The sequence below is a fragment of the Clytia hemisphaerica genome, unplaced genomic scaffold, assembly GCF_902728285.1.
Source record: "Clytia hemisphaerica strain Z4C2 unplaced genomic scaffold, Clytia hemisphaerica genome assembly, whole genome shotgun sequence".
NCBI lineage: Eukaryota > Metazoa > Cnidaria > Hydrozoa > Leptothecata > Clytiidae > Clytia > Clytia hemisphaerica.
The window spans coordinates 275,617-303,607 of NW_027103994.1; the positions used below are offsets into that span (position 1 = coordinate 275,617).

The 27,991-nt window shown below is 35.6% G+C and overlaps 1 protein-coding gene across 1 annotated transcript; it reads right to left on the reverse strand.

Moving 5' to 3' along the window:
* Positions 1-355: 355 nt before the first annotated feature.
* LOC136811211 (probable DNA double-strand break repair Rad50 ATPase) lies at positions 356-27,972 on the reverse strand. Its single transcript, XM_067067826.1, has 18 exons — positions 27,954-27,972; positions 26,757-26,811; positions 25,572-25,670; positions 24,944-24,999; positions 24,354-24,417; positions 23,065-23,174; positions 21,598-21,679; positions 20,120-20,192; positions 18,972-19,035; positions 15,042-15,152; positions 14,276-14,347; positions 13,519-13,654; positions 11,860-11,991; positions 10,104-10,166; positions 9,418-9,493; positions 2,498-2,577; positions 1,218-1,360; positions 356-431 (listed from the first exon to the last, which is right to left on the reverse strand). The coding sequence occupies exons 2-18, from the start codon at positions 26,808-26,810 to the stop codon at positions 365-367; spliced, it is 1,482 nt and encodes a 493-aa protein (XP_066923927.1). The 5' UTR covers position 26,811; positions 27,954-27,972; the 3' UTR covers positions 356-364.
* Positions 27,973-27,991: the final 19 nt, after the last annotated feature.

Here is a 27,991-nt window from a genome sequence, read left to right on the forward strand (position 1 = left end):
CTATAAAACAATTGAAAAGGTATAGTCTTCGGCTACGGTGCGCAAGTCGTTAGTTCAATCCCTGGCCAGGGGGTCACCCCAAAGATTCCAAAATGCTACTTGATGCTTTCTGATTATAATGCTCAGTAATTAAAGAGAAGGGTCAAGGGTAAGTGGAGCAATTCAGGGGTTAAGGGTGGAGTCCTTCCCTACTTTTGGGTAAATAGCTGTCGAAAAATGAGCCTTCGCGTGTCCTCGGTGGTTGTGCAAGCTAGTTTAACTGACCCTAACTTATCTATCAGTATTCGACCGGTGACTTGCTAAATCAGAGCTGCGTCTGCTGACGGAAAAAAATCTGTGGTGGTCTTGGACTACAGTCGGAGACTCACTTACTACAAATTAAATTGATATTAAGCATCAATATGAACAATAAATATGTCACCTCTTCGAATCTGAAAATAAATGAAAACACAATAAGAAGGCGATCAAACCTTAAGAACTAGAACAAACTTATTCGATTCTATTCCAAAGTACAATGCATTTCAAAACTTTTAGAGAGGGAGGACACGCAAGACGGGAGAATTTTTCAAGATCACAACAGAGATGATACAAAGGTAAAATTACTGAATGGAAAATTAGGACACCAAAAGCATTGTTTTTTAAGCAAAACATGTATAATAACACTGTTAATTTACATTCTGTTACAGTGTGTCCCGAAAAAAGCGGACAATTTTCATATTAAGTCAAATCCTTATAACTTATGCCAACTTTTCAATTTCAAAACACTTTCAATAATCTTGGGAATTGATTATCTATTGATTAAACAGTGAATTCTAATCTTATTTCAATCATTCTAACCCTAGTTTAAGATAATGAGTTTTGAGGATTTTACTTTACATAAAAGTTTGCCCGCCTTTTTACGGGGCACACTGTAGAATAGTAGGTTTCAAAAGGGTTGTCATTCTTTGGGATACTAGGGTTGGCGGATGAGGGGTATGTGCGGATGGGACCTTCAAAAACCGATCCTTAGACTTTTTTGAAAAGTTTTCCTAAAAATCGTGAATTTTCCGACCCTTAGAGAGACTGATATAAATTTTTCTGATCTTCGCAAACCTTAGAGAGACTTTGAACAGTGAAAAAACTGACCCTCACCCTCCGCATATACCCAGCATCTATTTGTACCTAAATACTCCTCCCGGTTTTGGGACAAACTGTATGTAATCTAAGAAATATCCTACTTTTTGTTTTCTTTTCTGATGGCATTCAACCGTTGACTGGCGATGAAAATTTCGTTTTCGATTCCACGAACTTCAACAGTTTCTTCGTGAACTTGTGTTTTGTATTCTTTGCGCACTTCTTGCAACTCTTTGTACACTATTGACTGAACAAAAAAAAGTACACTTTTTTTATATGAATAAACTATATAAGAGCCTAAGGCTTCGATGACAAAATTATTAAGAACAAGTTAAGAACTTAAGGCTTTGGGGACTCTAAAACACCCAATTTCTTAGGAAAATGGCCCGAAAATGGTCAAAATTACTAAAAAAATGGTGAAAATAAAAACGTTTTTAAGCTTAAAATTCAAAAAGTTAAGAACATCCCAAGGCTTCATAAATTGCGGATGTTTTAATGAGAAAAAACAACGTGTAAGTCGTAAAAGGCCATATACAGGGTGTCCCTAATTAAAGTATCGAGTTTGAACATGCGATTGAGTAGAAAAGTTTGTGTGTGTTATCGCTAAAATATAAGAACGTTCTCCATCACACAGGCTTATTACAAAAGGTAGTTACAACGTATAAATTAATCGTAATGACAAAGAAAAAAGAGGGAGAGCTTAAAATACAATTTTGTGAACACGCACATAAAACTTTCCACTCATAGTTGTGTTTTGACTCGATACTTTAATTAGGGACACCCTGTAGTGGGCATAATGGACGAATTCGGATAAAGATTATCTATTGTAAAATTATTCATATATATAAATGCTTACTGATTAGCGCCTGGCTGTAAAAAAGATCACAAAGCGTTCTGCGTTCTTCCCGCTTATTAATTTTCTAGTTTTCTGTATTCCATTCTTACAATTTTCTGAGTATTTTGTGCAATTTTTTAAGAATTTGGGGTGTTTTAGATCCAGTAAATCCCACCCTCGTGTTTCTTAGTAATATTTCTAGGGTTTTATTGATAGGTTTAACGCTTGAAAGTTCAAAATTAGGTAAAAGTAAAATTTTGAATTTTTTCACCCCGCCCGTTTTCTTTAAATAAAACCCCTTGGTATTGATTAGAAGCGAGTTTATGTATTTGCACTTTTGAGGACGGTAGCGTGACTGAAGCGATTTGGAAAAAACCCGCAGTTCTGACCCGCAAAATCGAGGACAGTAAAAGTGCTGATTTACCGTCGTCCTCGGCTGGTCAGGAACAAGCCAAATTAGAACCTTACCGTCTCCGTCGCTGAAAAACACACATACATAAACTCGGTAGAATGTCCTAGTAGGGTGATAAGCTTTCAAAAACTCGTTACCTTTGGTCCCTCCAGTTTATGAAGTTGGTCTTGTTTTTTCAAAACCGAATTTTCCAAGTCAACCTTCTTTGACTTTATGTCTAAAAATATACAAGATTACCAACAAATTAGAATTTTTTTTAAATTTCCTTCCACAAGCATTTCTTACCTTCTAAATGATTGATACTATAAAGGGTAGGATTTCAGGGGTGCACAATTTCCGCCATTCCGTCAAACCGTCTATAATAGTACAGAAAATTCGCTACCAGACGTTTCTTTGAGATTCCAGACTTTCATAAAAATATTCGGGAAATTTTGAATTTTTTTTCCAGATTTTTGAAATTCCGACAAATTTGTTGCTGAATTCCGTTTTTTTTTAATTTTTGCAGCAATCTATAGCTTAGGCTTTGCCCTATTCCTATTACGGGGAGATGTCTGTCTGTCTGTCTCTGCCTATTCTGTTTTCCCAGACTGAAACGGATCAATTTCCCCCCTCCGACATAGGACTTAATTTCCGAAATTCGATCCAAATTTCCGAAAAAAAGACTGATTAACCTCTTCCGCTCCTCCACCAACCTTCAACCCCTTCCCTACAGATGAGCGGTAAAATAAGCATCAAGTGATCAGAGTTGCTTTTGTAAAGATGTGGTAAACTACTTCTTGTAAGCTTTCATGAATTTTTAAGATTTATATTTTTGTTAAATATATATTTTGAAGTAATTACTAAGTTTCCAAATTAAATGAAAGTTATTCGATTAAAATGATAATTCTTTTAATTTTCTAATAAATTTAAAATAAACATGCGCGATCGCGCTTAGTAAAACGCTCGTCAATCTCGTATGGCGAGCGAAAAATATCTAAGGGCGTTTTGAACAAAATCGCGCACGCTAAAATTGGTTCACGTGCGTGATAATTTTACGTGCTTCGTGCTTAACTTTATTAATGAACAATTGTTTTTCTGTGTATGTCAAGAAATGAAAAAAATTGTATATTTTTATAATTAAAAAGAATAATGATAGTTAGATAAAAGCAAGATATAAAATATAGTTTCCCAGCCCCCAGACCTTACTGTATAAAAGTTAGGTACCCCCAGAGATCATAGGTACCCCCTGAAATTAAAAATAAATCCAGCCCCCAGCCTTTTTCAGGAAGATTTTGGTTGTAGCCCCAGGGGGGGGTTCATTCCATGTTGTCTTTGTTACGTGAGTGATTCGTCGCTCTCCTACTCATTTCTTCCTGGAAAAGCCTGATAAATATTTTCAAAAAACATAACATTTTTGCAGTCAAATATCGAATAGCAGAGTTAGTAAACTTTCAATTTCTAAATGGTCTTCTGCATAATAGAGCAATAAACGCACATTTCAATTCTTTATTCATCATCACAATAACAACAGGTATCATCAAGCCTTTTAAAGCTAAAATCGGAAAGTTCCAACGATTAAATTGGAAAAATTCATAATATTCTTTATTTTCAATAAGACACAATATTTTGACGATTAAATGTAATGTAGATCCAAGAATGAACAAAATAGTTAATGAGAAACTAGTCCAAGCTGCCCTCATGAGGCATGAAACTGATCTATATCTTTTAAGGGTTTCTTGGTCACGATTCCCAGCTTTTTGTTGCTTCAAAATCGTTAAGCATTGAGCTCTTGCCACATGGTAGACATATGTGTTACAAGATAGTAAAGTGGCCATCGTTAGGCCCATTATAATGACACTAACTCGTGAAATTTCTAACGGTACGAGGAAAGCAAGGAGCATAAAACACCACGTAGTCATGTAAACAAAGGTGACAGTTTTCTTCAAAGACAGTTGGATATAATAGAACGGGAATTGTATAGCACAGAATCGATCTAGTGTCAAAAACATAAGGGAAACGAAAAATGATACCAGCGCAGTCTCAATTAGGTTTACAGTGAATATGTTCGAATGTAAAAGACGTAGGATCGATAAAAGTCCAATCACATTCACGATGAAAAAGGCTAAAGATACATTCATTAAAATCAACACGGAGATTTGCTTTCTCAGTCTTGGTGTGGTTAATACCAACAAGATGACTGCTGAGTTCATGAGAACACTTAGACTGTCAGTAACTTGAAACATGTATATTAGGTTTTGATACTGTTCAATGTAATTGTACACCGGCCAGTGGTGAATTCTTTCCGTTTTGTTAATACTGGTGTTGTTGGAAGTTGTGTTAGCCATTATGTGTGTTTTTCTGCGACGGAGACGGTATGGTTCTAATTTGTCTAAATCCTGACTGACTAATGACGACGGTAAATCAGCATTTTTACCGTCCTCGATTTTGCGGGTCAAAACTGCGGGCTATTCCAAATCGCTTCAGTCACTTTACCGTCCTAAAAAGTGCAAATACGAAACTCGCAATCAACTTGTTGCGGCGTAGAAATCCCTCATAAGTGGCAATGTCTGAGTGGTCTAACGCGATAACACCACAAACCGAGGGTTCACAGTTCGAATTCCACACTCCTTCCGATATTCAGTGTATAGATAGCCAAGCTGGCTTACCGTGGAAAACGTGAAAACAATCAAAAGATTGTCCAATAGACCCAGATTACTTGGTTATCCACTAACTTAAAATTATTGAAACTTTACATCTTGTAATTCTCACAATATTGCCTACCTAATTTCGCGCAATTTCTCAATGGTCCACCCAGTATCATCTTAACACTAATTTTCAACAAGCCTACTTAAAATCTACAAAATAAAGGATTAACAGATTTTCTAAACTTGTTTTGTACAGTCGTTCTGCTTCTTCAATTAAGAATCAAAGTTACATTTAACCTGGATAAATTGTTTCAACGTTCATCTAACGTTTACGGAACTTATGGATGTATAATCGACGTTATTTAACAGTTCATAGTTTTGTTTTTTAATTTTTCCATCAAGGAAAGGGCTGTAAATTAAAAGTCTTGTTTAATACAAAGTCGCAACTCGCCGATAATTCGAATGCCAAACATTGCACTTTTTCTTAAAACATTGTATAAATATTATGGTGATTGTTAAAAGTTGAACCGCAGGAAACTTCACACTCCCCGTAAAAAAAAGGGTGGGTAAAATTCCGGTTCTCGTAAGGAAACCCAGCAGGTAAAGAGCTCCTTTTAATCATAACCTCTTTTCCTCTAGATAAATTTTTGTGAAATTTTCAGGAGCCATAAAATTATCATTGATATCATGTTCCAATATTTAAATTATTCTCTTTAAGGGCTCTGGACTAGACAGGAGACCCGTCGTGTGTTTTTTTATAATTTGATGTACACAAGACGGGTTCGAGCTGTGAGTCCAATATTTTTTCCGCGCTTTGATTGGCTCAAAAAATTTACAGTCGGAAATTCGAATTTAGCGCTGTCCTCACTTACTAAAATAAGAACCAAATTTCGGAAGTTGCGCTTTCTCTAAGAAAGTGTGACCAGTAAAAGAATAACAAAATTTGATTGGCTATGTTTTCAACCGTTATTAGGATCTAAGAAATTCAAACTCTTAGCCCATACCATGCTATACATTTCGCCATCAGTTTATCAAAGAAGAAATCGTAGCATGGATTTCCAGGCTAGCTCTGGACATACCCAATTTTTCGATTTTACACCAACATACATGGCAATTTCTGCATTTTAAAAAGATTAATGTATAACTTTTTTTATATGTCCTGTTAAACCTACCTTTTTAGAATTTAAAAATCGAAAAATTGAGATGAAAAAATTAAATGAAGAAGAAAACGAAGAGTTTTTCGAAGAAGAGTATTTCACCTTTCAAAGCCCTAATCTCGGTAAAAATCAAACATTTTGGAATTTTTTTGGTTCAGGTGATGTATCTATTTAGTATCTAAAAATACAATTTTGGAAAATTTTTGTGGAAGTATCTTTCCTTTAAAATCTCCAAAAAACCTCCTTTTTGGAAATTTTCTCCATTAAATTTCCATACAAAAACAGTTATAATTTGGGATGAAGCCAAATAGAAAATTTTTCCGAAAAAATCTAAATAAAGAAATTATTTGTCATTACCTTAAAAAAAGTTTGAAACAATAAAATGATTTCCCCAAGGAGATTAGGCTTTTTGTGAAAAGTATATGAATAGCGTCGTTTTGACGTTTTATTAAGGTCCATGCCACACTTATTCCTTAATTACTCATGATGTAATTACTTAAATTCATTTTTTCAAAAGCAGTTTGTTCTTAAACATATCAAAGAAGCGAAAACATAAGAGCCCTTAAAAGAAAGAAAAAATTGACAATGTTTGCATTCCTCTAACCTTCCACAGTACTAAAGTGCGCATTTTCACCTACTGCCTCTACGGTGGAAGACGGTGGAGATTGCGAGACTCCTAAACGGTGTATTGGTCTATCCAATTCGAAAGATGATGGTTTAAGACAAAATAAGGAGAAATCTTGATCCCTAATACGCCCTAGTGGACATCCCTTGGATTTATGAGGGTTGGCTGCTTGAAGATTTTCAGACTTTTTAAAAAAGATGGCAGTTGAGTTAGTGGGGCAGTCCTATGTAGGTGGAGAGGGTGACCTTTTTCAGATGGGGATGGCCTTTTTGAGGTGGGGGTAACTCTATGTAGGCGGGTGACCTTTTTCAGGCGGGGCGGGGGGGGGGGGATTAAACCCATATAAAGGTGGGTGACCTTTTTCAGGTCGGAGTATTTCTATGTAGTTGATGTGACCTTTTTCAGGTGGTGTTAGAGGGATGTTGATGTTAGTATTACACCTTTTTTACGAGGACAATTTTATAAGAACAACGAGGCTCAAAATCGTAGAAAATTATCAAAGCGTAATGCTGGGTGGGGGTTAATAATAGAAACATTCAGACTTAAAAGCTTAAAATATCTGAGTCAGTTTTGAACTGGAAGTAAAAACAGCAATGCGAATAATTCGAGACTCAAAGTGCCAAAAATAAAAGACCAGCCGAGCCTGGACAATATCTGGCTTTTCAAAAATCTAATTTTCTCAGGAATGCTTCTTTATAAGAACCAGTAAATTTTTGCTTTCGCCTCATTTTATAAAAATTCACCAAAGAAATATGCTGTATGTCTCAACATATATGGTCTCAAGCAGGAAGTTTGAGACACAAAGTATCTTTGAGAAGGTCCTATTAATTATTTTCGGCGTCAACCAATTGATTGTAAATGGCGTTACGACCGACTCAAGGTTAAGGGACCGTTTTAGTAAAAATTTAAGGAATTTCTTTTGAAAAAACAATCAAATTGAAAAAAAGGTCTTTTCCATAATCAAAAACAAATTACCCGGTCAATAATGTAATTACCCTGGTATTGCGCAAATACCTTTTGGGCAAAGTCCAAGTAATAAAAACGACATTTTTTCTATTGATTAAATGAATGAAAATCAGTCAAGCTGGAAATGACTCAAAGTCACACAGGATTTTAATCGTCCATGATGTTGGATGAAGGCCGAAAAAGTGAAATCAAAAAATCACAGACGCGAACAAGATTCGATAGAGTGACATCTCAAAACATTACAGGCTAATAGACCTTTTCATAAATGACGTTACGAACATCACTTGCCTCGTTTTGAAAGCATTGCCCTGGTGATTAACTCCCAGCGGATTTTATTAAAACTACTTCCTATTTTCAAAAAAATCATTTAATGTCTCAAGAGACATAATCACCATGGTAATTGTTTGAATACGAGGCAAGTGATGTTCGTGACGTAATTTATGAAAAGGTCTATCTTTCTATAATACACAGGTTGCAAAATTAAAGTCTGAAGACAAATAACGCTTTTACTCGAAATTTTTATGTGCTTGTTGAATGACATTTATTACTGATTGGTTCGAATTTATTGACACTGATTAAAGTACCTTAGCTGTAAGTTGTAAATCAAGTAACATGGGAATAAGATCACGCGAACTTTTTCGAGTAACACGTTTTGACTGCATTGATATAATTTTGCAACCCGTGTATTCGGAATCTATTAACCCTTCGAGCGTTTAGATAGAGGATTGGACTGAACAAATATTTTTGACACCCTCGATCACAAGGATAACATCGTAGACGTTTTATTTGTATGTTATTAGACGAGTTTTGGCCCTGACCCCTTCTCTTGAAAATGGTTAAATACACCTTTTCGACCGTAGTCGCGCGGTCAGACGCGGGTCACTTTATTATTTAATTTACCACCCTAAACTCGATCCAATCCTTTTTTTACACTTTTTTCTATTGTCTTTAGGTGCGAAAAAAGACTAGGACGGTTTTAGGGTGGTAAAACATGCCCGCGCGGCAATTGCCGACTACGGTCGAAAAGGTGTATACCTTATCGGGGAAAAAATGTCGGGGGAAAGTGACGAAAATTTTAAGGGGGTGACGAAATCTTTCCCCGACGAAATTTATACCCGACATTATATCACCCGACCAAAACATTTACCCGATTTTTTTATCCCCGACCAAAACTTTTACCCGATTTTTTAAACCCCAACCAAAATTCAAATCCAAATTTTCTACGCCTTTATTAACCAAAATTAGTGCTTTAAACGTCGAATTACAATATCTATTTTCGAGCTAGTGAAGGAAACCATTTCATTTGGACAATTTAGTCGGGTGAGAGTGACTAAATTGTAAATTTGGCCGGGGAAAAGTGACGAAGATGCCTCTAGGTGACGAAAACCCCGACATTTTTTCCACGATAAGGTAGTCTCGAACGGTTTACGTCATGCATGTTACATAGTTTCGATAACTGTCCCAGCTAAATCACTAAATAAATCACTAAAATTCCTCAAATGGATCATTAACTCCATATTTGAACGTTCTGGTCTGTAAAATATCATAACAAAACAAATCGCCCAACCAAAATTTTGCGGAACATCTTCTTATAATGTCTTACTAACACTTGACTTGAAGATTTGGAGATATCCTAAATGCTTCAACTGGCAAACGAGGGTTTACAAAATGGTATGCTGTCTTACCAACTATATGTTTCTTCATTTTTTCATAATCTTCCACTTTACGTTTATGCATTTCCTGCAGTTCTTTGAAAACAGGCTGCATAGGAAAAAAACAGAAAACGATTTAGCTTTTTTTCAACCAGATATTCGATTGCTTTGAAGAATACGGCCTACAATCTTGGGCAAAATTTCAGGGAAACTACAAGGAAAGAAAAAAACTCAACAAAAGAGTGGAGTGTCTATAACTCTAACTGGGAGACCCGTCTACTCTGTTCGTGTGGTTTCGAAGTATAACATTTAGTTAAAACGAATAATAATATAGAAACAACAGAGTAGCCATATCTGGTCGCAGAATTCTATTGGCTGTTAAACAATTGTTGAAATCAATTGTGATATTATTGTTTTGATTGGAAGTGTGCGAATCTGATTGGCTAACCTTATCAACGGCTTTTTTGGCACGAAATTCAAACCAAATGTAAACAAATTCAAACTGGGTCATATGGGTCTGGACTCTCAATGAGTAGCTTCTGATAGGATATTTGCTTATGTGGTGTAAGTTTGAATAGAGAGTATGAATCTCCAGACTACTATATCTCGGACACGCACCGGAGACAAAAATTTGTTCGTTTTATTGAAATTTATGAAGACTGGTTTGTAAGGGTTCGTTAAAAAAATCAAATACTGGCAAAAAATGTGAAAAAACTTACCACTCCTTGTTCATATTTTTCGGTTCTCTTCTTCAAATCTTCTTCTAGTGCGTTTATACTTTTCTATTGGATAAAAAGATATGGCTCTACTAGTCTAGCAAGCTAGACGACTAATTCAGACATTATTAGAAATAAATCAAAAAAGTAAATTTTAGTCGTCTAGAAACCTTTGTGCATTAACTCCAAACAAAAAAAAAGTGTCAATATCGCAATTAAAATTTTTTCCCGCTCAAAAAAAATTCTTGAAAATAAAATGTATGTGGATTTGTGTGTTAAAAATGTTTCATTCGAGTTGATTTTATTTTGAGAGTTTGTTGTTGCTTAATAAATTGTTTTCTCGCTACGCAAGTTTCTGCGTAGCTAGGCCCGGTATCTATAAGGCTGGAACACCGGATTCTTCCAGTCGTTTATACAAACTAAATCCCGTATCATTATTTGTGTTTATTATTAGTATTACATCCATTATAAACGACTCCAGTCTATGGCTCTACTTATTCTTCATCACAGAAAATTGAGAAAAACCATTTCAAGGGGATAACAAACACAGTAGCACATTGATTTCAAAGCTCCGAAGGGTCTAGATCCGAAAAGCCTAGATAGAAGATGAAGCCACTTCAAACTTTGGAGAGATTGAAGAAATATCTAATCAAACTGGTTGTTATTATGTCCTGTACAAATCTATATGATGCTCTCGTCGGTTAGAGGGGTAGGGAACGCGAGGAATTTATACGTACAGGTAAAAAAATAGTATATAGAAAGAAATGACTTAGTTTGGAACAATAGTGTTTACACTGTAAACACCTCCGCCACAGCTTACTCCACCCCGGGCTAGACTTCAAATTTATCACCACCTCTTAAATTATTCCCTTTTTGGTGACCTTTTGGGACCGTCTAGTACAAATCAAAATTAGTAAAGACCGCCGGGGTCCTAACACACTGCTCTGTACCAGAGTGTATCTCACGTTTATCACTTCGTAGTACACTCTGTGCGCATTGTCTGTTTGGTAAAATAATTCCCGTATACACCTCTGGGATGAAGTATGACTTATGAATAGCAACACTTCTCTCGTCGTCTCCCCTCTCTCATCAACACTCCATCGCAGCGGTCGGTTTGAAAAATCTCAAATGAGAAAAGACAATGACAACAGACTCTCTACGGCAATGAATTTTGAAGTTAGCCGTAGATATTGGGTTTATACACAGGCACACCCGTGTATGTATATTTTTCAATTAACTTTCTAACAGATTCTATAGCGTGCTCAAAGAATCAAAGTTTTGAGCGTAATACATCCAGAGTTATATTTACATCGAAGTAAAAGAAAAGAAAAGCAGGATTTAGAAGGTTTTTTGGTTATTTTTTACGTTTCAACTTCTTCCATATTGACCATCATCTTCAGGTCTTCAAATCTCAAAGCTATTCAATATCTATTGATTGGACAGAGAATTATTATCTCATTTCAATTCTTCTAAGCCCAGTTTAGACGAGTTTTGAAGATTTACTATGTATAAAAGGACCAGAAAAACAGTCAGGAACAACTGCAAATTAGCCTATCATCTCGGAATATGCTTTGATCGAATCATTAAAAATCAATCTGAGAAGTTATAGAACGCGACTATTGATAAGTTGTTCTTCATTATCGGCTAATTTTCCCATATAATAATAATATAAAAGCTTATTTTCCGAGATGATAGGTTAATTTGCAGTTGTTCCTGACTGTTTGTCTGGTTGTTTTGGAACACATTGTATTGAATATACCTGTAACTTATTGGCGCGCCCTTTTAACGATTTATTTAATTTCACGTAATCTTCTTTGGCTTTCAACAAATCTTCTTGTCGTGTCTTTATTTGTGTTTCAGCTTTCTTGAAACCATCTTGCAAATCCTTACCCTGTAAACAATTCATTATAAAACTTTTTAGTTTTTGATTTAGTACAATGGGCTATTTTATTTTACCTCCATACAGGGGGTGGACGAGCTAATCCACTTTTGAACAACCGGGCCCAGGAGTAATTCGAAGCTTAAAGTGTCATTCTAAAATTTCCAAGGGATAAAAAACTGATTTAAGTTCCACCCTCAATTTAAGGTAAGAAGAAGAATTTCCAAAGGGGTTTTCTGCAAATTTCCAGGGGGTACAAATTTCAAGAGTTATTTTTGGCTTGAAAAGGTTCGTCCATCCCCTGGATGAATTTTAAATGGAACAGTCTAATGAGAGTAAATCTCGATTCCAATTTGACAAAATAATGGCACAAAAAATCAACGCCTAAAGATACTCAAAGATAAAACATTGATAAACATTTTCTATGTAAATATGAGAAATTTTAATATTTAGCCTAATTTTTTATTACAAAGGGATCTCTGAAAAAGACAGTCCCCGACCCCCCGAAAGAGTCTTCCAATTTGGAAGAACTTCCCACACGGGCAGAACTACGGATCCCGAACGGCAAAATCTTAACTTTTCTGCTTCCGGTCAGGTCAACTTTCTTGTTTTCAAAAGAAATTCAACAATAAAGGCTTGGGGACACGAGAAGTTTTTTTCGCGTTGATGCAATGCAACATGCTCCATCCCATCAACCTGAAACGCTTTCTCGTGTCTCCACCCCATTTTTATTTCTACCAATAAAAGTGAAATCTCACTTTTGTCCCTGGGAAAATGGAGAACAATTTATTCGAATCGATTTTGCTTCATTGTTCCGGGGACAAAATCAGCGTGTCTTTTGGGTATTTCACTCACTGTTTGTCCCACGAAACAAAAAAAGAAACCATGGGACTTCTTTTCTTGTGTTGGTGGGATATAGCATGTTGCATTGCATCAACGCGAAAAAAAACTTCTCGTGTCCCCAAGCCTTAAGCCAAGATTACCCAGTTGACATATTCTTTCTCTAGTGAAAAATCTTTAAATTCAATCCTTTATCAACCAAGGGAAAGGTCATAAAGTAAGTCAAATTTCGAAACCCCCTAATGTAGGCAAAATTTTTTCGGACCGACCCCCCTAAAAGTAGCAAAATATTTTCGGCTCCCCTCCCACTAAAATCCTCCACCCCCTCTTAGTTAAATCTTTCACTCAAGGGTAGGAACAGGAACAGAAAAAAATTTGAGTTAATTAATAATTAGAAAGTCCCGAGTGAACAACCTTGCTAAAATACACCTTTTCGACCGTAGCCGCCAATTACTGCGCGGGCATTTTTTTTGTCAGTTTCACCACCCTTAAACCTTCCCAGTCTCTTTTCGCACCTAAAGACAATAGAAAAAGGTGTAAAAAAAGGATTGGATCGAGTTTAGGATGATGAATTAAATAATAAAGTGGCACGCGACCGAGCGACTACGGTCGACAAGGTGTATTGGCTTGATAGAAAAAATTTCGATTCAAATCTCCTTGTCATTGGAACACATAAAATCGAGAAAGCAAGCAGTATACTTTTCTAGTTTGTCTTTGATGAGCCAGCTTCCCTTCGTTAATTTCTTTGGTAATATCTGTCGCAAATTGGCTGTAGTTCATGAAAAATACACTCGACTTTTTTTGGATGTCGTCTCGTTTGTGTTGCAACATGACCCTTTATATTTGAAAAGAAATGAAACATTACTTTTTAACCTGCAGAAAAAGTGAATTTTCATACCTTCTTACTGGCTGCTGTGAGATATTTAAATCAAGTCAAATTTTAAAGGCGAAATTCTAAACAAACCAACTGTATTCATGATATGCACCATCGCAATTTCTTCCACAGACCCAACAGCTGATTGGGTGAAAGTGACGTATTGACTGATTTTACGTCACTTACAACCAATCAGCTAATGGGTCCGTGATGTAATATCAGAAGACATTGCAATGGTGCATATCATGAATGTGATATACTCCAGTGTGTATATCTATCGATGTCCATCTATATCAAATCAGGGAGAAAGCCAGAAAAGATGGTTGATGATTTTCAATGTTCGTAATAGTGAAAGTGATAGTACTCTCAGTCTGACATGCATTCTCATTTCAATGTCCGCCTGACATACATATAATTAAAGCTTACTGTAAGATCTGTATCCCAGGCTTTACTGGCATTTTAGCATTTTATGAAAGTTACAAGATGACTGCTCGGTTGAAGCCGAAACTTTCAACAAAATCTATTTTCAGAAAACAAGGCAGAAGGCTAATTGCACTGGTTTGTTAAGAAGATGTCTCTCACCTTCCTTTTCTCTCATTGGCTAATGAAGTTTGATATTCATTGGTTTGTTTCTGGAGTACTTCGATCGTGGCTCTGTAATAAAGATAAACAAATAAAACAAAATAACAAACAAATTAATTACATTAACTCTTTAACTCCTGTATCAAAAACATGAAGAGTCCCGCTTTACTAATTGAAATAATAGGCAAAAGTTTTTTACTTGCTGCTTGTTTGCCTACACGTTTTTTTTTTATAAGGAACCTTAACTTTGCTCTGAGCCTGGAGTTCCTTATTTTTACAGAAAAATTCAGCCTCAAAGTTCCTTATCGATTTCCTTATTTACATAGCTGCTAAGTTTGGATAACCATCTCTTACTGTTCCTTAAAACTTGTTTTCTTATTCTCAGCCTGAGAAGTTCCTAAACAATTCCTTATTTTTTGGACCATTTTCAGCCTCGAGTTCCTTATAAACGTGTTCCTTATATAAAAAAAACGTGTATTCAGAACTTTATTCATATAATTATATTTCACAGGTCTATCGACCTCTACGAAATAATTTAGATTCATAAAATATTGTCTAATCTTCATCTGTCGTCCAGCCGTCAGAAGATATGGACAGCCTAGACAGACTTGAAGATTATAATAATAGAATCATCTAAATCTAAAGCTATAGAAAGGACTGATGAGTCCCAATAAGGGCGAAATGCATACACCTGCTCTGTCACCCAAATCTTCTGAGTGAATAAAATTGGACAGAAAATCTATAAAATTTCTTCACATATACGTACAGATGATCTTGTTTTGTTTGGTCGATAATAATTTCCAGATCAATATTTTCACGTTTTAGTCGAGTGCATTCACTGGTTTGATGTAGCAAGTCATCTTTGACATTACGAAGACTAAAAATGAAAATGAAAAGAAAATTATAGTGGATATTCATTTTTCATCTTAAGTCTAAAAATGTTCTTAACATGTTCTTATTTTCACCATTTTGTGAGTATTTTTGTCCATTTTCTTAAGAAATTGGCTTAGAGTCCACAAAGCTATAAAATATTCCTAACTTGTTCTTAACATTTTGGCCTTCGAAGCCTTATGTTCTTATATAGTTTGTTCTTATAAAAAAACGTGTAAGCCTTTTTATGAATTACTTTGTGAGCATCTACTGCCTCGTTTTGAATTGATTGCTATGGTGATTGAATCCAAAAGGAGTTTTGAAAAACTCGACTCTATTAGAAATGTACACTTTTTTTGTAAGAACAAACAATATAAGAACACAAGGCTTCGATGGCCAAAATGTTAAGAACAAGCAGTTAAGAACATTTTAAGGCTTTGCGGACTCTAGAACACCGAATTTCATAGGAAAAAAGGACAAAATACTCAAAAATGGCCGGCCAATATAAGAACATGTTAAGAAAATTTTTAGGCTTAAAACTCGAAAATTTAAGAACATCCCAAGGCTTCAAAAATTGTGGATGTTCTTATAAATAAGCTAGATGCTGAATGGACCTACCTGATGATGAAAGTTGGATCGCAATGCGAGGAAAAAAAAATCAGTCAAAAAATGTAGCGTTTAGCGAAAATGCATAACACAATAAATTCATCATTGATTGTTGATGGGGGAGAGGGAAGGGTTGTAGGGGAAAAATAAATAGAAAGTTCTGGTCGCAAGAATCAGTTTTATTGACAATTGAATCATGCTTGATGGTGAGCATTGTTATCAATAATGTTTTGTGTGAAAAAACATAGAAATACAAGGAAAAAATCTAATGAAAATCTGCAAAAACGGCGATTTCCGGCATTTTCAACCGAAAAAAAAATTTCTCAAAAATCGAACTCAGCCATTTTTTGAGCATTGCGAATACGCATCTTTCTGCAATAAATCAGAAAAAACTTTTGATGAAAATTCGAGAAAATGTAAAATAACCGGTTTTTCCGGCATATTTCCGGCATTTTCGGCCGGAAAAAAAATGTTTTTCTAAAATCGGGCTCCGTCACATTTTAGGCATTGTCACATTGCATCAGTGTGCAAAATTTCATAAAAAAATATAAAGTACAGCTCGAGAAATTCAAGAAATACTGTCTTTCCGGCAAAAATAGGTTGTTCCGGCGATTTTTAAATAGCTCCGGCTTCAAAAATCAATTTTATTGAAAATTGAAACATGCTTGATGGTGGGCATTGCTATTAATAATGTTTTTGAATGAAAAAACAACCAATTGTAAGGAAAAAGTCCAATGAAAATCCAGAAAAACGGCGATTTCCAGCATATTTCCGGCATTTTCAGCCGGAAAAAAAATTTCCTCAAAAATCAAACTCGGCCATGTTTTGAATAATATTAATACGCATCTTTGAGAAAAAAAATCAGAAAAAACTAATGATAAAATCTTGAGAAAATGCAAAAAAAAAACAGTTTTTCCGGCATATTTCCGGCATTTTCGGCCGGAAAAAAATGTTTTTCGAAAATCGGGCTCCGTCACTTTTTAGGTATTATCATTTTACATCAGTGTGCAAAATTTCATAAAAAAATATAAAGTACAGCTCGAGAAATTCAAGAAGTACCGTTTTTCCGGCGAAAATCGGCTGTTCCGGCAATTTTTAGAAAGTTCCGGCTTCATAAATCAGTTTTATTGACAATTGAACCATGCTTGATCGTGGACATTACTATTAACAATGTTTTTGTGTGAAAATAAACAATTATAAGGAAAAAGTCCGATGAAAATCTGCAAAAACGGCGATTTCCGGCATATTTCCGGCATTTTCGGCCGGAAAAGATTTTTTCTCAAGAATCGGACTCGGCCAAGTTTTGGGCATTGCTAATACGCATCTTTGTGCAAAAAATCAGAAAAAACTAATGATGGAATCTTGAGAAAATGCCAAAAAACCGGTTTTTTCCGGCATATTTCCGGCATTTTCGGCCGGAAATGATTTTTTTTCGAAAATCAGGCTCCGTCACATTTTGGACATTACCATTTTGCATCATTGTGCCAAAAATCAGAAAAAACTAATGAGCCAATCTCGAGAAAAGCTGGTAACAGACGGACGGACGGACGGACGGACGAACGAACGAACGAACGAACGAACGAACGAACGAACGAACGAACGAACGAACGAACGAACGAACGAACGAACGAACGAACGAACGAACGAACGAACGAACGAACGAACGAACGAACGAACGAACGAACGAACGAACGAACGAACGAACGAACGAACGAACGAACGAACGAACGAACGACGAACGAACGAACGAACGAACGAACGAACGAACGAACGAACGAACGAACGAACGAACGAACGAACGAACGAACGAACGAACGAACGAACGAACGAACGAACGAACGAACGAACGAACGAACGAACGAACGAACGAACGAACGAACGAACGAACGAACGAACGAACGAACGAACGAACGAACGACGAACGAACGAACGAACGAACGAACGAACGAACGAACGAACGAACGAACGAACGAACGAACGAACGAACGAACGAACGGACGAACAGACGGACATCGGTTAATTTATAGGACCTCCAAGGTAGGTCCAAAAAACGTGTATCATTTTAAGCCTGTTGAGATGTAATCACCATGAAAGGCAATTGTTGAAACAAACGAGGCAGTCGTTGTTCGTAACGTAATTCATAAAAAAGAAAATTATCTCTGCTGCAATCTTATAAGAATACGAGACTCAATCTTGGTCAGCAAGAAAAAATTAAGAAGGTTTTACATTCTGATTAAGCATTGATTCAAAACTACTGGTTTTAAGCCACCTTTAATAGCCCGATAATTGAGTTAAATAAAAAGTCGACACTGAGCCATAAGTTATTGGCTCGTATAAAAACAGTGTATTTCAAGGCTCGGAGCCCTAGAAAGGACGTTAAAACTAGCAAGGAACTGTGGTAACACAATTGTTCAAGATAAACAATACATCTACGCAGTTTTTTTATAAGAACAAACAACTATATAAAGCTTCGATGGCCAAAATATTAAGAACAAGTTAGGAACATTTAAATCCTTTTTGCAGAGACTAAATTCTAAAATAACTGATTCTTTAGGAAAATGGAACACAATATAATCATAATATGTTCTCATTAAGGATATTCTTGGCTAGAAACTCAAAAAAGTTAAAAGCATCCGAAGGCATAAAAAGTTTTGGATGTTCTTATAAAAAAGTGCTATTTCCTAAAATTTAGGGATTCCCATCACATTCATAAGAGGATGGAGTATACCGAGACCAAATAACTATTTGTATTATGAGCATGTTAATACAATCAATTCAGATATTTGACGGCATTTAGCAATATAACAAATTCAATTTTTAGCTCGAAACATAACCCCTTTCAAATAGCTCTTAGTGTATAATGCAGGCTGCGCACATCCCCCGAATTGATTTCAATATAGTGTATAAAATTCACGTCCGAGAGTTATCCCAATTATGGGGTAGCCTGTTTCAATTTTCTTAAAAAGCTTCAGAAATCCAATGATTTTATTAACCTCTAGAGATTCAAATTTTTAATTAAAATTTAATGAAATTTATAAAGACCTCTCATATAAAACTTACTAATCAAGCTAATCAAGTTTCTAAAACTCATAAACACAAATACGGCGGTAACTCTCGGACGGGAATTTTATACACGATACGCATCCCCTATATGGAAACATATCAGAGAGGATGCGTGCAGCCTAGGTATAATGTAGGTAGCGAGGAAATTTTGACAGACCTTTTTTGCATTTCTTCAGCTTCATCTTTATCTTTACGACCTGCCAACAAAGCTGCATCCAATACTAAAAGTAATGATGAAACGATTTATATTCAAACATATCTACAGTGGTCAACTCTCTCTAATTCGAGCCTCTACTTTCGAATCCTTCTATACTTCGAACTAGAATAATTGTCCCCTCAGCTAAAAAGTAGTATAGAATGCTCTCTGTAATTCGAAGAAAATCCCTGGTCCCTTGAAGTCGAGTTAGAGAGAGTCAACTGTATCTGTGTCTCATTCACTGATGTACACAACAGTAGGGTGGGATAATGTTCAAGAGGAAGTTGAAGTGGCAGTCAAATACAGCTTGCAGATTACAGATTTGATGTCTCTGCCTCCCTTCCCCTCTTAAACAAATGCTTTTTGGTGATGGAACGATTTATATTCAAACATATCTACTGTGGACTCAACCGCTCTAATTTGAACCCGAACGGGGAATCTTATTTGTTCGAATTACAGAGGGATTCGAATTGTATAAAGTATTTTTTAAAGGGGTTTCTCCTTGACGAAGACTGAAAACAAGTTCGAATTATAGAAAGATTCGAATAACAAAAGTTATAAATTAGCAAGAGTTTATTGTATGTCTCATTCAAAAACCCATATTTACTGATGTAAACAACAGTAGGGTGGGAGAATTTCCAAGAGTATGTTGAAATTGGAGTTAAATAATTTGATACGCCCCTGTGTCTCTCTTCCCCTCTCATGTAACCAAATGCGTGTTTAGGGAAACTTCGCAACAGGATGAAAACTCGATTGTATCTGACAAAGACAACTTAACCCACTCAATCCCTTGTCTGTACACAAACCCAATATCTACGGCTTATTTCCAAATTCATTGCCGTAGAGTGTCTGTTGTCATTGTCTTTTCTCATTTGAGATTTTTCAAACCGACCTCTGCGATGGAGTGTTGGTGAGAAAGGGGAGACGATGGGAGAAGTGTTGCTATCTATGAATAATACTTCATCGCAGAGGTCTCCGTACGGGGATTTATTTTTTATCAAACAGACAATAATGCGTACATAGTGTACTACGAAGCGATAAACTCTGGTACAAAGTACTCAATCCCCGAGAGTAAAAAGATAATGCTAGATATGTCTAGAAAATCTTACAATGCATTGCCCTGATCTTCTGTGTTTGAAAATTATCATAATCATTTTGTCCAATCTGAAGTTCGCTGTTCAGCTAAAAACAAAAAATGAAGAAATTCCTATTAAACCTAGTGATAGAAGCTCTAACTAGTCCGAAAAGGGGACACTGGGTGTGGGGTTAGTTTGAAGTCTTCAAATTTTTCATCTTGACAAGTGTCCTATAAGGGCTACAAATTTTTTGTAATGGTCTCTAGCACCGTTTTTCACATTCTTTTAAATTACTTTGTCGTTCGTGAAATCCTAACCTAACAAATGGTCAAAATAACATCCATCTGGAATCTAGAACGTATATATGTGCGCATTGACCTCAGTTTGATAGAGAACTACTATAGCTCAGTCGGTAGAGCAGTTGCACTAGTAATGCGAAAGTCGTGAGTTCGAATCACACTTCAGTCCTCAGTTTAGTAGTTCTCTATCAAACTGAGGTCAATGCGCACATATATACGTGTTTGCCTTAATGGTAAGTCATTGATAATGATATCGTCTGGCATCCAGAACATGCATATTTGTCGACTACAAGCATCGTAAAAATGTTCTGTTCTAGCTAAGATCGAGACCAGAAAATCGTCACCAATAAAATAATTTATGCCAAAGTTTTCTAAACCTCACTTATCAAATTCTTTAATAAGGCTGGTTAAGATGTCCGTTAGGAGAGAAGAGGTGATATCAAATCAGATTCCACTAATCTTTGGTTTCATCGATGATGGAAAAGGGGGGTAGAATCGTGAAAACGCCGTAAAAACGAATCAATCAATCAATCAATCAATCAATCAATCAATCAATCAATCAATCAATCAATCAATCAATCAATCAATCAATCAATCAATCAATCAATCAATCAATCAATCAATCAATCAATCAATCAATCAATCAATCAATCAATCAATCAATCAATCAATCAATCAATCAATCAATCAATCAATCAATCAATCAATCAATCAATCAATCAATCAATCAATCAATCAATCAATCAATCAATCAATCAATCAATCAAGGATTTTTCTGGTACTTCACCTGTGGTGAACCCAACACTGCGAAATCTGGTTGCCGAAGACCCGTGATTAACCAATTAATTTCACTAAGTGGTACTCTAGTGTGTGTTGGAAGAACATTTTGATTGAGCCAGAAAACAATCGTTTAATTGAAGAAAACGTGGATGTCATTGGAATTATTTGAGCGACTTCAATGTAACATGATCCATGATATTCAACATAAACAGATCCTTATCAAATTCTTGAGTAAGTAAAATGCCAACAGCTTGTATTGGATGGTGCACCTCTAAATTAGTTACTACTCCTGACTGAAATCTTTGTTACTTTCAAGTACAGAAAGTTTAGCTGGCACTCTTACTAATAACAGTAACAAAACTTGATAACAAGGATCTATACGTTTGAAACCGGGAAAAAATTTATTATTGAGAAGAAATTATTCGTACGTACCAGGGTAATATCATTTTCTAGTTTCTTCTTATCCTCTCGATATCGAATGATCAATGATAAATGATCATCTTTACACATCGCCCTATAATAACAATTATTGTCAGACAAATTTATATAGACATTATACCTACCAATCGTCTATAGAGCGGTCGATATAGCTCATACTAGACATTACACAGGTAAAAACAATGGTTTTTGAAACTCCCTACCAGCCGCATCATTACAGTTACGTCTCTTTAACTCGAACCTCTACAACTCGAAAGTCTCCTTAACTCGAAAAATTTTTCTCGTCCCTACATTTAACAATACCTTATAAACCTTACTCCATAACTCAATTTCTTTTTAATTCAAACCAATTTGTGTTCTCCATGCAGGTTCGTGTTATAGGGACTCAACTGTATTTTGAAAATGATGGTATCGGACAAAAAGGTAATCTCGTCACAGATCATTCATTCTGCACATACCACTCTCTTCTCTAAAGAAATTACGGCGAATGTGACGATCTGATCTGTTTGTTCAGCCAAAACATTCAAAACCACGTTGCCTTTTTGTGTTTGAAATTTATTGAATAATACAACAATCATAACAAATATAATCTCATAGAAATCATCTATTCTGCGCATGCCACGCTCTGCTCTAAAGGGTTACGGCGAATGTGACGATCTGATCTGGTTGTTCAGCCAAAACATTCAAAACCACGTTGCCTTTTTGTGTTTGAAATTTATTGAATAATACAACAACCATAACAAATATAATCTCATAGAAATCATCTATTCTACGCATGCCACGCTCTGCTCTAAAGGGTTACGGCGAATGTGACGATCTGATCTGGTTGTTCAGCCAAAACATTCAAAACCACGTTGTCTTTTTGTGTTTGAAATTTATTGAATAATACAACAACCATAACAAATATAATCTCATAGAAATCATCTATTCTACGCATGCCACGCTCTGCTCTAAAGGGTTACGGCGAATGTGACGATCTGATCTGGTTGTTCAGCCAAAACATTCAAAACCACGTTGCCTTTTTGTGTTTGAAATTTATTGAATAATACAACAACCATAACAAATATAATCTCATAGAAATCATCTATTCTACGCATGCCACGCTCTGCTCTAAAGAGTTACGGCGAATGTGACGATCTGGCCTGGTTATTCAGCCTAAACATTCAAAACCACGTTGCCTTTTTGCTTGAAAACGAAAGCGGAAGCGACTGGGTTCTAATGTTTATGAATTGGTATGACAACATATTATATATTGACAGTTAATTTTGTGCGATTGTTTTGCTTTAGATTGGCAGCTCGCTTAAAAGCTCATTTAATATTTATCCCAAATCTGGATGAAAAAGATCCAAGCGGTGCGCCAACCTAGGCAGATTCTCTTACCGAGCCATGGTCTTTAGAAAGAATGCGTGCAATGCGTAAAATATCAGAATCTGCTCGGAGATTAACAAAAAGATAACTTACGCTGATTCTATCAAAGCTGCATTCTCTTTGCATTTTTTCTCCAACCTCGCGGAAAGATCTTTGACAATATTTTCCAATTCTTTCACTCTTATTTCGTGGAAAGTGATTTTCTAGAAATTAAAAAAATTATACTACAGGTTAAGAAAGACTTCTGACCAATACACCTTTTCGACGGACAAGTGCGCGCCATTTACATACTTAATTATCCTCCTAAACTAAATCCTATCTCTTTTGATACCTTTTTTATGTGGGAAAAAAAGACTGATACAAGTTTAGGGTGAGAAACAGACAAAAAAGTGCTCTAGTGGTAATTGGCGGCTACGGTCGAAAAGGTGCATTTCATCGAAATGATTTTATCAAATAGACCTGTTTATTTGTTTTTACCTGTTTATCGATTTTTCTTCAACTCGATCTTAAAGGAACCAATTTTCTTCGAATGACAAGATCAGGCGACAAAAAATTCAGTTCGAATTATAGAGACATATTAATAAATGAGGTTCGAATTAGATAGAGTGGTTGTCTTTAGTCAGCTAAACGAAAACTTATTTTTTGTTGTGTAAAATAGATCTATACTGAACCAGGTAAAACTCCAAGCACTTTCGTCAGAGCCCGTTTCTCTGATTGAAATTGAGTTTCGGCCGAAGTCAAGAGTTATAGACCTCTCTGTCTTGGAACAATCTGATAAGGTAAAATTCGGCAATATCACTGGGATTGGGTCCAAACGAAATATTTTTAGGTTTACGCGCAAGGGTAACTGACCCCACTTGGGAAGCGGCACATCAAAGGCTGACTATCATCCCTCTCCGATGGAAAATTTGCCCGCTCCTTTAGAGCTTTAGCATGGGCAGCCGCCAATCCGCCATCGGAATATCAGATAAAGCAAATGCCGTCTTCACAAATTAATTTTTGCGTTTGAAATGAAAAAAATCAACCTAATCGCCGTACCATATTTACTGCCGTTGGATTTTGGTAGTAGTTGTCTATCTTTTAAAAAGTGAGAATTTTTATCTCCATACAGGGGGGAGTACGAATATTTCCACGGGATAATTTGAAGAAGAATTTTCAGGGGGTATAAGGGAAGTTTTTTTATTTTTCTAGACAGTAAAATATTATTCTACAACTTCCAGAGGGTAAAAAAGCTGATTTTAGTTGTAGAAATTTTTCCAAGGGCATTTTTGCTAATTTTTCTATTGCCTAGGGGGTATCCACACATTTTCAAACAATCATTTTTGACTTGCAAAAGGTTCTTCCACCCCTGTATGGATTTTAATAGGAATTAGAATACATACTTCAAGAACTTCTGTGATTTGTTCGTCTTTTTCGTCACTCTTCTGCTGGTAATATTCAACTTCTCTACAAATCAAGAAAATATACACGATAACATAGATAGATAAACAACAAGATAAAAAAGCGGGGAACGGGTAAGCGTTTTTCATTGCCAGCCAAGTATTACCCAAAATTCTTTTAAGCTCTGTACAGCGTAGAAATGATAGCGAGTTTATGTATTCGAGATAAATCGAAGGAGACGGTATAAAGCAGAGTTGATGTGTCGCCAAAATCGCCGTCTATGTTGCTCGACGCTAGTAAAAACACCAAAATACCGTCGTCTATTTAGGTGAGCAAAGGCGATATAGAGCCGTACATCAACTATCGACTTTGTTTTACTTCGACTTTAATTACCATCGCCCTTGATATCCTCTGATACATAAACTCGCTAATATGGACCTGGGGACCTGGGTCGCAGAGTAATTTTTGACGTTACAGAACTTAAATCATGACGTCAAACTCCAAATAACTCGGGAAATTTCAGGCTCCTGTAAATAGCCGCACAAATAATACAATTGTCATTATATTCATGCTCAGTACTAGTAAAACTTACTGGCTCTGTTCGAAATTAATCTTCTGTTGTGCTTCAATTTTCGCCCTTGTATCACCCTGAAAAAGTTACAAACAAATTATTTTTCAAGCTATGATACAGAAGGAGACATTGTATCTATAGTTATGTTCAAAAGTGATTTATTTTAGTTAAGAGAGAGAAGAAATAAATAATTCGATAATATTCAAAGTCACCGTCACTAAGAAACTCATAAACGCTCTACTATTTAATACACTTCCTTATTCGATGAAAATCTTATTACCTATGAAAATCGAATAAGAGAGCATCAGCTGTACGTCAAAAATGAGAAGAAATTTTGGCGGGAATAAAATTTGGCGGATGACGTAAATATTTTTTTCAGAGAGAATTTAATTTGGCAGATGGTTTGAAAAATCAAATTTGGCGAAAATTTAATTTGGTGAATGACGGATATTTAAAATAAGAAAAAATCTGTTTTAAGGCCTGATATAGCTGACACTCGGGTAAAGAAACAATGTTTTTTAAATTTGGCGAGAATTCAATTTGGTGGATAGCGGGAAAAATTTAATTTGGCGGGACTTAATTTGGCGGATTTGGCCGAAATCCGCCAAATTTTCTTTCAACCGGAATTTCTTCCCTTAAAGTAACTTACGATCATTGCGTTCAAGCGGTCTCTTTCGACATTCGATTCATCGCGAACAGCCTCCATGTCTTCTTTCAATTCTTTGAATGCTTCTTCGAAATCTAATTTCTATATATGAGAAAGAAATATCGCAAGAAATATTTCTAAGTTTTATGAGTCAACACGAAGAGTAGCAAAAGATTTGGGCATTTTGAATTCTTGAGGGCCTTAAAGGGGCTTTTCAAAAAATAGTCTGCACCCCCAATGTTGAGGAGATGTGCCATCAAGAAAAAAAATAAAAAATCTAGTCTGTGGTTTTTTAGTGTAAAAATCGAAACACTGATGTGGAGCAATATTGGTCATTATTAACTGGTTGAAGTAAAAGCCGGTCAATACAAGAAAATGCGCTATTTTGATTGGTTCTCCATCGGTCAATATAATACGGTAAAAACCACTTCAGTTCTTTGGTCAAACTGACGATGATTTTGAAAAGGGAAATTTGTTTTGTAGAAAAGTTTCGTCAGTTTGAACATGATTTAAAAAACTGACGTTGCAATGACTTCTCATAAGTAAGTGACGTCAGAATAAATCAAAGAAAATATTGGGTAAAAAAGAAACGAAAAAATTATGGAAAATGAGTGGAAAATGCATTTTTTTGGCCAGAAACACACAAAGAATGTTCACCAGTTAATAAACACAATAATATAACTGTTTTCTCGGTCAATACGGTAAAATATTGACCTTATCCTGCGCACAAACCTCGCAAGCTCGGTCTGTACTTCGGCCGCGGTCAATATTTTACGGTATTGACCTCCAAACCAGTTATTATTGTATTAATATTTCTGATCAAGTTCTATTTTTGCTGACAAATCTTGCTCCACATCCGTGTTAATCCAAAATTAAAAAAGCTTGTGAATTAAAATTGATGAGTAAAGCAAAGAATATCACTCTCATTTGAAAACAAAACCTTTAAAGTGTAAGTTTGGATTGGGTCATTCCATTTTATAAAACCATACAGGGGGGGGTGACAAATATTTCCAGGAGGTAACCCGAAATTATTTTCCAGGGGGTCTAAAGAAGTGTTTTTCTTTTCCTCGTTCTGACCAATCTTGCTTCACATCCGTTGTTAATCCGAAATTAAAAAGCTTGTGAATTAAAATTGATGAGTGAGCAAAGGATATCACTCTTATTTAAAAAGAAAACCTTTCAACTAACCCTTTGAATGGTGTCAGCCAACTTTTCTCTTGTTTCGTTCAAACGGATTTGCATACTATAAGAAATAATAATGAAAATAAAGTGAAATTCCGCGATACATGAATTTAGATAGACAGTCTATCACCGTGTTTCCCTAACACCCTGCTTGGCAATGCTTTGAATTCAAACATAGTCCATTGCGGTGCAAGTCTGTGATCTAAACCTTCACTCTACCTTCACTCTATCAAACTTGTTTCTTTCAGGTAAGTATCACGGAAGATTTCACAATCAACGAACGAAAAAAGATAAAGGAGATGCACGAACAAACAAAGAAGCTTAACAAAGACATTAACAATAAAGGATTCAACTGGCGCGTAAGAGGAAGCCCAAGAACAAAACTACGCATCGTTAAAAAATTACAAAACCAAACAAAAATATCTTCAAATTATAAACCAAAATACTCTACAGAAGAAATCGTCACCGACTGGGCATCAACAGATGATGTAGACTATTCGTCTACAGATGGTGATGAATGATTCATTTTGTAAATAGGCAGTCGAACTCTATTAGCTTTAAAGCTAGTACATATTTGTACACTTTTTTCGACTTTAAAGAATATATACATTAACATTAACATTAACAATCGGCTTAAATTCTAAATTCCATGACTTTAAAAGTGAGAAGATGACGATTTTTAATTTTTTTTTCTGGATTTCCCTGCTCTTATAGGGGGGGGGGTTTATATCTATTAAACGCTAAAAAAAGTATCGATCTTCGATGAAATCATAGTCAATATTTAGCCAACAAGATTTTAGGATATTTAATGTAAATTTCAGTTACTTTTGATTGTTGTGAATAAGACTTAGTGACATCTATAAGTTTTTGGTGTTATATACATCTCAAATTGGCAGCAACTTAAAATACAGCAGTGGCAGATAAAGACTGGCGTAAACGGTGTTTAACTTATTGCCGGTGTAAAAAAGGCATATAAGGTAACAAAGTTCACATAATAGCTTTATAACCGATTTTATTCAGTATGGTAGTACATTGTTCAAAAAGTAACTTCAGAATATAAAGGAATTTACGAGTTTGAATTAGCATTGTTAGATATCCTCAATAGTAAGGAAAGTCTCTCAATAGGCCATTTCAAGATCGAAGATGCACACTTATCTTGAAAAGATACAAAGACCTAAATTATAGTATTTCAAAAATTATTACGTTTTTAACAAAGTCGATATAAGCTTCACATAAACTTA